Raw genomic sequence first — 9,222 nt, 5'->3', positions numbered from 1 at the left:
CAATAAAGAGTTGTATTTTACTCAATATTTATTTTAAAAATGATAACTCTGGATTAAAATGTTTGAAATAAAAAAGACCAGAAATGAATATTCAACAATGCACAACTTGTATTTTTCTTAAATGCATAACACATGAGCACCCATAATATACATGTCCATACCGTTTGGCCTTTGTAATATGACAGCATTGTATAATACATGAAAAATTCAAATTCCCTCAAAACCTGCAACAAAAATCTCCATGAATAAGACTCCATGGACAGAGTAATCAATATGAGGAAAAAAAAGTCGTTCATGGTGACAAATTCCATAATGAAAACAAATAGAATATTGCAAACAGGTATGCACACTATCACCACGCCATCAGCAGCTGCAGATAAGGCTGTAAAATATTGCAATAGCCATCAGCCCAGCCAAAACATTTACGCCCAATTGGTGGGCCATCACAATTTGGACACAATGTGCTCTTTGAAATCGGGTGGATTAGATAAAAGAGGAGAAAATATAAATAAATTAAAATATGAGTTATGGGCAAAGAAATTCAGAAATCCATTGTTCATCCCCAGTGCAATAGTTACAGCTTAGCGATTCTTTTATCACAGGAAACAGTATGGAACAATAAATGAACTTGAATCATCATTGCTGTATGACATCTGCATATCAAATGCTTTGTAAAACAAAAGCTCTTTGACATCAACAACATGAGGTCCTTCTGCAGTACACACAACTTTAAATGCATAAAAATGCTCATCCATACACACTGTTTGTAGTGCAAATGTACACAACAGTAACCTCTCATCTTTAAGAACAACACGGTGGATTTTGTGAAAAACTGGCATCTCATTAAGCACTTTAAGACAAACAACTAAACCAGGACGATACATATTTCCATGGTGTTTGGCCCATCTAACATCCAACACCTTAGTGTCAACTGCTACCTGAAGAGCCTCTGCTATCTCACAGCCTCTGTCCATCACGTTTAAAGCTACCATTTTACTTGGACCAAGCACCAGTCTGTCAGGCTCAAATGTCTGCCAACTATATGCTACTTGACTTTGGTGTTTCTTTGCTAATGTTTTAGTTATATTTTTGAAGCTTTTTAGTTGTTTTTTAAAGAAATTGTGCTTCGCTTCATAGCGCATGCACCAGGTATGCAAAAGTGGTCCAATTTTACAAATACATGTCGGATAATGCACCATAAAATGATGCTTTGGTAGTAGCTTCTTGTTGGGAAATAAATGCTTGAATAACCCATGGTGCTCTGAAATCAAATGTTTCAAATAAATGGTAATGCCAGTTGATAACATGAAAGAAAATACAATATCTGCTATTTGAAGCAACAACAGAAGCAAATACCAATGTTGATCATCTCGACAAACCAAGTCTCCAAATATAAGTGGGAGATTGCGAAGTAAACACCAGGATTGGATCGCATTTAAACCCAAGTCATTTGAGCCCTCTACTAACTTCAATGCAGGTGGCTTGTTGTTTTGTTCCATGTAGCCATAGTTAAAGTTCTTAATTCTCCTGTCTATTTCCTTTGATGTTGTGTAGTTTTTGATCAAGTGAAGTATTAGCAGCTTCATTTCATATTGCGCCACGCCCTCCAAGATATCGTGCATAATATCGACAGAGAAGTTTTGACATGTATTGAAGTACTGCAAGGAATTTAGAGCACAAGAACGTTTAACACCCATCACATAGGGAAGACTAGGAGTTTCCTCCATTATTTGGCAGTGTTCTGCGTGAAGTGCTTGAGTTCGCATCACTATCTTGGGTGAATCTTCTGTGAATTCTGTCTGAAAGTCCTCTTTCTCTGCAAGACAGAAGCGGCAACAATATCTGGCACTGAATGATTCTACGAAACCAAACAAACCATGAAGACCAAGGTTGTCACCAGTAACTTGGACAATAGTTCCATACACATTTTCCTCATACAGTGGGACCCGAATTCCTTTAGTCTCCAGCTCTTTAATGTCTTGCACAATTGGATCAAGTATTTTAGAAAAGCCATATGTTTTAATGTCTTGGGCATGGAATAAAGCGACCAAATGAATATTAAGCAGTATTGAGTTGTGCTTTGGAGAAAGATTACGCAAGGTGAAATAGATTGCTCCTAATTTATGTATTCCCTTTTTACTCCCCAATGGATTTGCGCACTCAAAATCATCATAGAAAAGTTGCAACTGAATTGCATGCTTCTGTATTGAAAATAAAGGATGACTCTTGAAAAGATCTCCATCACAAAAGTCATTAAGAAGATCTTCTCTTGAACTGGAATGACTCTGCATCATCTCTTTTATCTTAGGGTGTTTGTAAATGAAGTCTAATGTTTGCAAAATTGGGATATAAACAAATTTATCAGTAACAACAGCTGGATCATAAGTTCCTGTAGTACGATTGCGCCGTGTATCAAATCTTGTACCAAGAACACATTCAACGGGTTCCACCCTTCCCCACTTCTCTGTGAAATACTGCCTTCTCTTAGTTTCAGAATTTAAGACACCAAAAGGATTTTCAATTTTTTCAAAGCACTGATCAATTTTACACTCAACCTCACTTTTGATAGGTTCCTGTAAAGATAGACACTGCTTCACAGATTCTTTTGCTTGATTATGGATATCATCAACAATCTCTTCCATTGAAGTAACCAAAGAGTTAATGATTGTTTCGCCTACACCTGCCACTTTAAGTTCAGCCACTGTTGCAGCACAGCTGTCTACAAGACTCTTATTAAGAAGGACTGGGTCAGAAGGGGCACTGTTTGATGGAAAGTCATCAACAAAACTTTCGGCTAAATCTTCAGTTGAAGAGGGGCCTTCACCAGGATCATCACAAGGTTCATGTGCTTTAAGATGCTTTCGAAACCCAGAAAAAGTACCAAAGAAATTAGAACATCCAGGCTGACCACATTTCAGACGAAGTGTCTTTCCTGAACAAAGTCCATGGATCAACTTAAAGTGCTTAATTAGTGAATTGGCATTTGCCTGAGGACCTTTGCAAATAAAACAAAACATCTCTGCATCAAATCAGTGCAGCATCCGAGCTCTCATCTCTTTGACCCTGGGATTCACCTTGGTGGTAGCAGCATCAATCTGGTAAACAGCGGTTTGCAAGAAGTGGTAGACATTGGCCAGATCCCTGTTGTACGAGGTAGCGAAGACGAAATGAGCTTTGAAAAGCTCGTCAAAAGAGGCAAGAGAATCTGGTGACTGACACGGGATTGCATGTTTGTCAATCACAATGAAATATTTGTGTACGGCGCTCCTCTTGGTCCCCACAGCCAGTAGATAGGGTTGACGGCTCTCTGTGATGCTGTCCAGATGCCCCTCAACACTGGTCCCAGTCTGTGACAAGAAAATTTAATTAGTCTTGCTATTAAAATTAATCTGTTGCAGTTTAAGGCCCCATCATCACCACCAGAATCACTTATTGCCACAAAATGCAAGATGAACCATTACATTTCCAGTCTTATATTTTTTATAAGGCCGGGACTCGATTAAAAAAATGAATCTAATTAATTAGAGGCTTTGTAATTAATAATCAAAATTAATCACATTTTAATCACATAAATATTTGACCTGAGAACAGTGAGAATACAGATTAAATGGTCTTTCCTGCCACTACACAATGATGATTACTGTATTTAACTACTTAAATCGATCAATAGCATAAACTGATTTGTTGAACTCAGCCTGATGTAAGCATGAATAAAACTTGGTAGCCAATCACACAGGCAGCTCCATGTTGTCCCTGTGTGATGTTCAGGGACAGGTCAGGACAATCTGAGGACAGAGAGCTCTGAGGTTGAAGTTTATAATAATGAAATGCACCGTGAGACAGTGGCAGGTCATTAGCTACGTCTTGACCACATGTCAGCTGTTCAGCTGCAGCAGAGGAAACTCCGCTGTTGTCAGCTCCACCGCCATGAGCGCTATTTTTTTTTTTTTAATTAAGCTTTTATTCTGCTAAATGTAAAAGAAATAAACATATTCATATCAGCGTATCTGAGGCCGATGGTGATAGATTTGTGGGGAGCCAAATCAGATAAATATCACAGGGCACTCGCTGATTACAGATGAGCATGGTCATCACATGATTTCACAAGAGTATAGTTTTATGGTTTAATATTACAGACAGAACAGTGAGCCTTCTTAAACTTTAATTAAACTGTAACATTACCTTGATAAATTTCACAAGGTGTTCAATGGCTTGTCTGGCGGAGAGCTTTCCTGGTCTCTTGTTGCGGCCATGAGGTGATGGTGGCATGAGGTGTATAAGGAGCAAGATGGAGGACATCTCACTGTCCCATCCTGAAAATACAAGCAAATTCAGAAAGACATTTTTATATTTTTGTTCCAAATCCATTTCCCTCTTCCATTATTATTATTATTTCTTTAATTCGAGTGTACCATCTTCCAGTTCTTCTGTTGTGGATTCAGCGTTATGAAGGAGATCTTCAAGGTCGCTTGTCTGGGTGAGGCCACGGCTTTGTTCAAGGACTTTCTGCCTGTAGTGAGTAGGCCACTTCTCCAGGAACTTTGCAGAGATGTCATCACCAAACATCAGACTGAAATCCTGCTCTATCTGCAGACAAGATGGAATACAGAAAACATGGCATACATTGTTAATAGGTACACCAGGGATGACCAGGGATGTGGTCTGTTTAAACTCATTTTTCATTTCAGCTCGATTTTAATGCAAGGCAGTTAAGAGTGATATACCAGTCCCGTGATGTCAAGAAATCTTGGAAAGGTGGTGAATATTTCAGAGGACTTCACTGGGTCATGAACCATTGCTTGGCGATGGGTGAAGGTCTGTCTCATCTTCTCCTTGATGATTGCTTCATCAGTTGTATGCTTCATCAGTGCGATGGCCTCACGACACTGGGTTTCTGTGGTTAGCTGGTTTTCCTTACTGAAGGGGGTTCTGTCACCAGAATCTGGACCACCTGTAACAGTGATCAGTAAACAGTGAAACCACACACTGATGCAATACTTTCTTTACTTCTCAAAAAAGTTGAGCCACTTTCACCCCTTACACAGATGACCACTCATCTTTTTGCTAAACCCCCTGCGATGCCCACCACTGTAACAAAACAAGGACTATGCACATTAAAAATGAATTTAACATGTGAATGGGCTTTATGCACAGCTCCACTATTTCCTGAATCTAAGCCAGCTCCTTTATTTCCTGTCTTACATTATTGGACAAACTGATTAATCCAGGTATGTCTGACCTCACAACAATGATCAGGCACACCTGAATTCATCAGTTGGTCCAATAATGTAAGACAGGAAATAAAGGAATTGGCTGAAGTTCAGGAAGTAGTGGAGTGGTGCATAAAGCCCATTCTCATAAAAAAAAATCTAACTACACTCAAAATCATGTACCTGTCAGTGGCTGAGGGTTTCTTTTCTTTTGTCCTTCTGAGGCTTCTTTTTGAAGCGTTTTCACTCTCCATGCAAGAAATCCACTCCCATCTACTGGATTGTAATACTGCTCCTAAAAACCAAGAAAGTGTTTTATTTTTCCTCCTTAAAAAAACTTAACACATGTCCTTGTCTGGAGAATTGCTAAAATCAAGATCGACCAGTCTAACATCTGCTGTGTTCAACTTGTTGAGGTTAGGAGAAAGGGTCAGCATACAGAAATGTTATTATTTAGTTGAAATCTCACTCGTTTTTTGGATCAATACCAGAAGTAATGAGTAAAGAGGTTAGACTTGTTTTATGTACTTACATAGCCCAAAGTGCCCTGGGGATCGGCCAGGTATGGAAACAAGGCAGTGATGCCCTTTGCGTAGTCCTCTTTAACACGCCTTGAAGGACTTGTCCTACAGCACACACGTGCACACACACACACACACACACACACACACACGAGATCCAATCAAAAGTAGTGCTATGCCGATGCCTTCAGCACTTGGTCTGCACCAAATAAAACCATAAATGTTAGGGTCGGATATTAATTACATAACATACCCATGTTCACTCGCCATGTGTGCAACCAATATCTTCACCATGTCACGTCTTCTGGAATCTGTTAGGCTTTTTTTCCGAGCATACTCTGCAAGGATCCTCTCTCCTCCAGGTTTCTCCCTCAGAATGTTTTCAATGTTCTAAGTGTGAGAGGAAAAAAAGGTGAGGGACACAGGGATTTGGTGCCCCATTACATTTACAGTGACAAAAATGTAAACCATGCCCCGTACTGCTCTGCAAATTTACTTGGCCATTTCCCCCCCTTACCCTTTTTATCAGAATCACCATCTTGATCTTGATCTCTCCATCTGCAAAGCTTACTACCTGAGCGAGACGAGTCACGTCGGCTCTGTTTCTTTGGGCAGGACTAGGCTGCAAAATGATGGTGTCATCAGAGTCCCCTTCATTATCTGCACCAGAGCTGAGAAAGGAGCTGTTGCTGCTGGCAATGGAGTGGCTTGTAGAGGGGCTCACTGAATCTAGCATGTTGACATAACAGGTGTGATGATAATAACATGTCATTAGCAAGAGGGGATCATCTGTAATAAGAATAATGTAAAAGATCACAATAGATTAGGATGGATCCACACACCAAGCTAGTTATTCCTCAGATGCTTTCTTAAGTGTCTGAAAAGGCATGTTTATTCAAAATGTGATGCAACGTGGATAAGTCTCTCTTTACTATGTTGCATTACAAGGTTAGCCAGGACTGCATGGATTACTGTATAAGACTCCCAAGTTAACAAGTGACTCACCCTCAAAATCTGAGCCCGTGGGCAAACAGACCTCAAGCACACCCAGGTCTGGTTTCGTTACAAGAAACGCAAACGCATCCTCGTCAACTTCAGTGTTCAAATCATCATAGACTTTTAAGTCCAAGGTAGGAATTTCAAATTTCTTGGAAACTGTGAAGACAAAACAATATTGCACAAGATTGACATTCTGTTGTGCCATTAATCTTATTTTTATTATAAAAGGTCATACATCTGTGTCACTTTAGATCTGAACCACTTAAAAACAACGATTTTATACTTTAGCAATAAAAAAAAAAAATATTCAAGATTGCAGACCTGCAAGCTCATAGCACAAGTGCCGCGCTATGAGCTTGTAGATCTGCCTTTAATTTTTTTTTTTAATCATGAAGATTTTTGCAAATTTTTGAATACTTTTACAGCAAACATTTCTAACTCAAATCATTCTTTTTCGCAGGGTACACGAAACAACATTTAGAGATGGGGGTCCAAAATCAAATAAATATACTTCTAAGGGTCCTTGACAACAATAATAATAATAATAATAATAATAATAAATGTAAGACAGCATCACTAATTTAAACATGACACTCAGTAGGTTGTGCAATTTGTTTCACTCACCACACTCCAAAAATGATTTGAAGGTCAGTTGCCCTTCATAACAAATGTATTTCTGGCGGTCTCGGTATTTCACTCTTACAGCCTGCATCCTTTATGGGAAATAAAAAAAATAAGACAGTTACTAAGATAATATAGAGCACCACAATTCATGCATTGAATGCTACAATTAGCTTAAGTATTACAAAAGCCTTATCTACAGGTAGGCTTGATACCACTCTGCATTTGCATCTAATTAAAACTCTTAAGTGTTTTGAAGCTACATGTGAAGCCAGATAAACAACTACTAACAGCAAATAAATACATTTTGTCAACATTTATCTTATCTCAACAATAATAGATGATGACTTTGGCTCACATAAAAGTGTTAAATAGCTATAATTGGAAAATAGACAATGTATTGATAAATGGAAGACCAGAAGGCAACAAAAACAAAATATGGGACTTGTAATGGAAATCTATGTGCAGGCAGAGATCAGAGATGGTGTTTTAAATAACCATGCTAGCGTTTCACCAGCTCTCATCTCTGCCAGTCAGCCTCTCAAACTGCCGCCTCTCTCGAGTGCCGGCGCACTGCACGTAAACACACGTGAGAATTTTTTTTTTTTTTTTTTTCCCCCTGTTTGAGACTGTGGCGGGCCCAAACGAGGAAACGCTGACGTGATTACATACACACACTGTCACACAGGCACCACTCAAATATGCTCGGAAAGCGGAAGATCCCGTGATTCAAATGATCTAGTCTTTTTCACAAACGGTTCAGAAATTAATTCATGTTTTTGAAAAAGCTGTCCAAACATGTCTTCGAGGATAAGCTCCTTAACTGACTCAATTCAGAGTAAAATACACATGCTTGCTAACCAAACAGCAGGTGAAAACGGCCCACATTAAAAAAACACTATAGCTAACCAAAGAGCAATTAAAACGGTCGGTGTAAATGCCTCAATTCAGAGTAAAACACACGTGCTTTGCTAATGGTCCACATGTCGGGTAAGTTAGCTAACGTAACAGAAGAACAATTAAAACGGTCGGTGTAAATGCCTCAATTCAGAGTAAAACACACGTGCTTTGCTAATGGTCCACATGTCGGGTAAGTTAGCTAACGTAACAGAAGAACAATTAAAACGGTCGGTGTAAATGCCTCAATTCAGAGTAAAATACACGTGCTTGCAGTCCACACACAAAAACCCACTTAGTAACCGAAAAACAAGTCTGGTAAAACGTCATGACTCGTGAAACACACATGCTTGCTAACCGAACAGCAGAGAAAACAGTCCACACATACTAGACTGGTCCATAAAAAAAAAATCAAACACACTTGCTAACCTAGGCACAACTCAATTCAGAGTAAACCTTCGATAAAATGGTCAGTAAAAATTAAGCTCAATAAAACACACACGTGGTAAATTAAGCTAACAAGAGTGAGGCTCGGTTTAAATTCACATTTAACATTATAGTTTGTGTTGAAGCTAACGTTAGCATCGACATTTGCAGTGTGTGAGACCCACACACTCGCCAGCTGCAATGTTACTCACAAATTACCTTTAAAGTAAGCCAACAAAAATTCTGCTGACATTTTATCTGAAATAAAATCGATTTCAGTACTTTGCTGACTTACCTGGCTTACCGCCGTCCACCACTGCCGTTCACCTCGACCTTCCACTGCTGGGATAGAAAATGGCGGCAGAAACGAAACCTAAGAAAAATTAGTGGGCGTGTTCTTGAAATTACTCCAATAGGATTTACTCTATTTTTTTCCTCCTACTCTAGTGGCCATTGGAAATAATTACTATCCAAAATGAATAAAAAATACTCTTTTAGAGTAAAATAATGGTAACTCTGAGAAAATTACTCTCTCATTTTTCCTGTGT

The 9,222-nt window shown here is 39.0% G+C and overlaps 1 protein-coding gene across 3 annotated transcripts; it reads right to left on the bottom strand.

The window, feature by feature from the left end:
- Nucleotides 1–306: 306 nt before the first annotated feature.
- Nucleotides 307–9,125, bottom strand: LOC146960587 (uncharacterized). 3 transcript variants are annotated; one of them, XM_085772252.1, is made up of 11 exons: nt 8,970–9,125; nt 7,355–7,443; nt 6,737–6,886; nt 6,249–6,520; nt 5,985–6,121; nt 5,743–5,836; nt 5,394–5,505; nt 4,725–4,951; nt 4,413–4,587; nt 4,183–4,313; nt 307–3,347 (listed from the first exon to the last, which is right to left on the bottom strand). In XM_085772252.1, exons 2-11 carry the CDS (start codon nt 7,440–7,442, stop codon nt 3,030–3,032), a joined length of 1,704 nt encoding a protein of 567 aa, XP_085628378.1. In that variant the 5' UTR covers nt 7,443; nt 8,970–9,125; the 3' UTR covers nt 307–3,029. The 3 variants fall into 3 exon arrangements, with proteins under 3 accessions (XP_085628378.1, XP_085628379.1, XP_085628380.1); XM_085772253.1 differs by having other exon boundaries at nt 6,249–6,460; nt 8,970–9,121; XM_085772254.1 differs by lacking the exons at nt 6,249–6,520; nt 6,737–6,886; nt 7,355–7,443; nt 8,970–9,125 and having other exon boundaries at nt 5,985–6,156.
- Nucleotides 9,126–9,222: the final 97 nt, after the last annotated feature.

Source organism: Trachurus japonicus, unplaced genomic scaffold (genome assembly GCF_045865225.1).
Source record: "Trachurus japonicus isolate A0001 unplaced genomic scaffold, Traja_1.0 AP030207.1".
NCBI classification, from domain to species: Eukaryota; Metazoa; Chordata; class Actinopteri; order Carangiformes; family Carangidae; genus Trachurus; species Trachurus japonicus.
Note: the sequence above shows the minus strand (reverse complement) of the source record. Positions and strands in the feature narration are given on the sequence as shown.

Coding starts and splice junctions, on each gene's coding strand:
- LOC146960587 (XM_085772252.1), bottom strand. CDS start 7,442: ATGCAGGCTGTAAGAGTGAAATACCGAGACCGCCAGAAATACATTTGT. Junction 5,837..5,984: donor CACATGGCGAGTGAACATGG/GTATGTTATGTA, acceptor TGTGTGCTGTAG/GACAAGTCCTTCAAGGCGTG. Junction 3,348..4,182: donor ACCTTGTGAAATTTATCAAG/GTAATGTTACAG, acceptor TTCTTGTCACAG/ACTGGGACCAGTGTTGAGGG.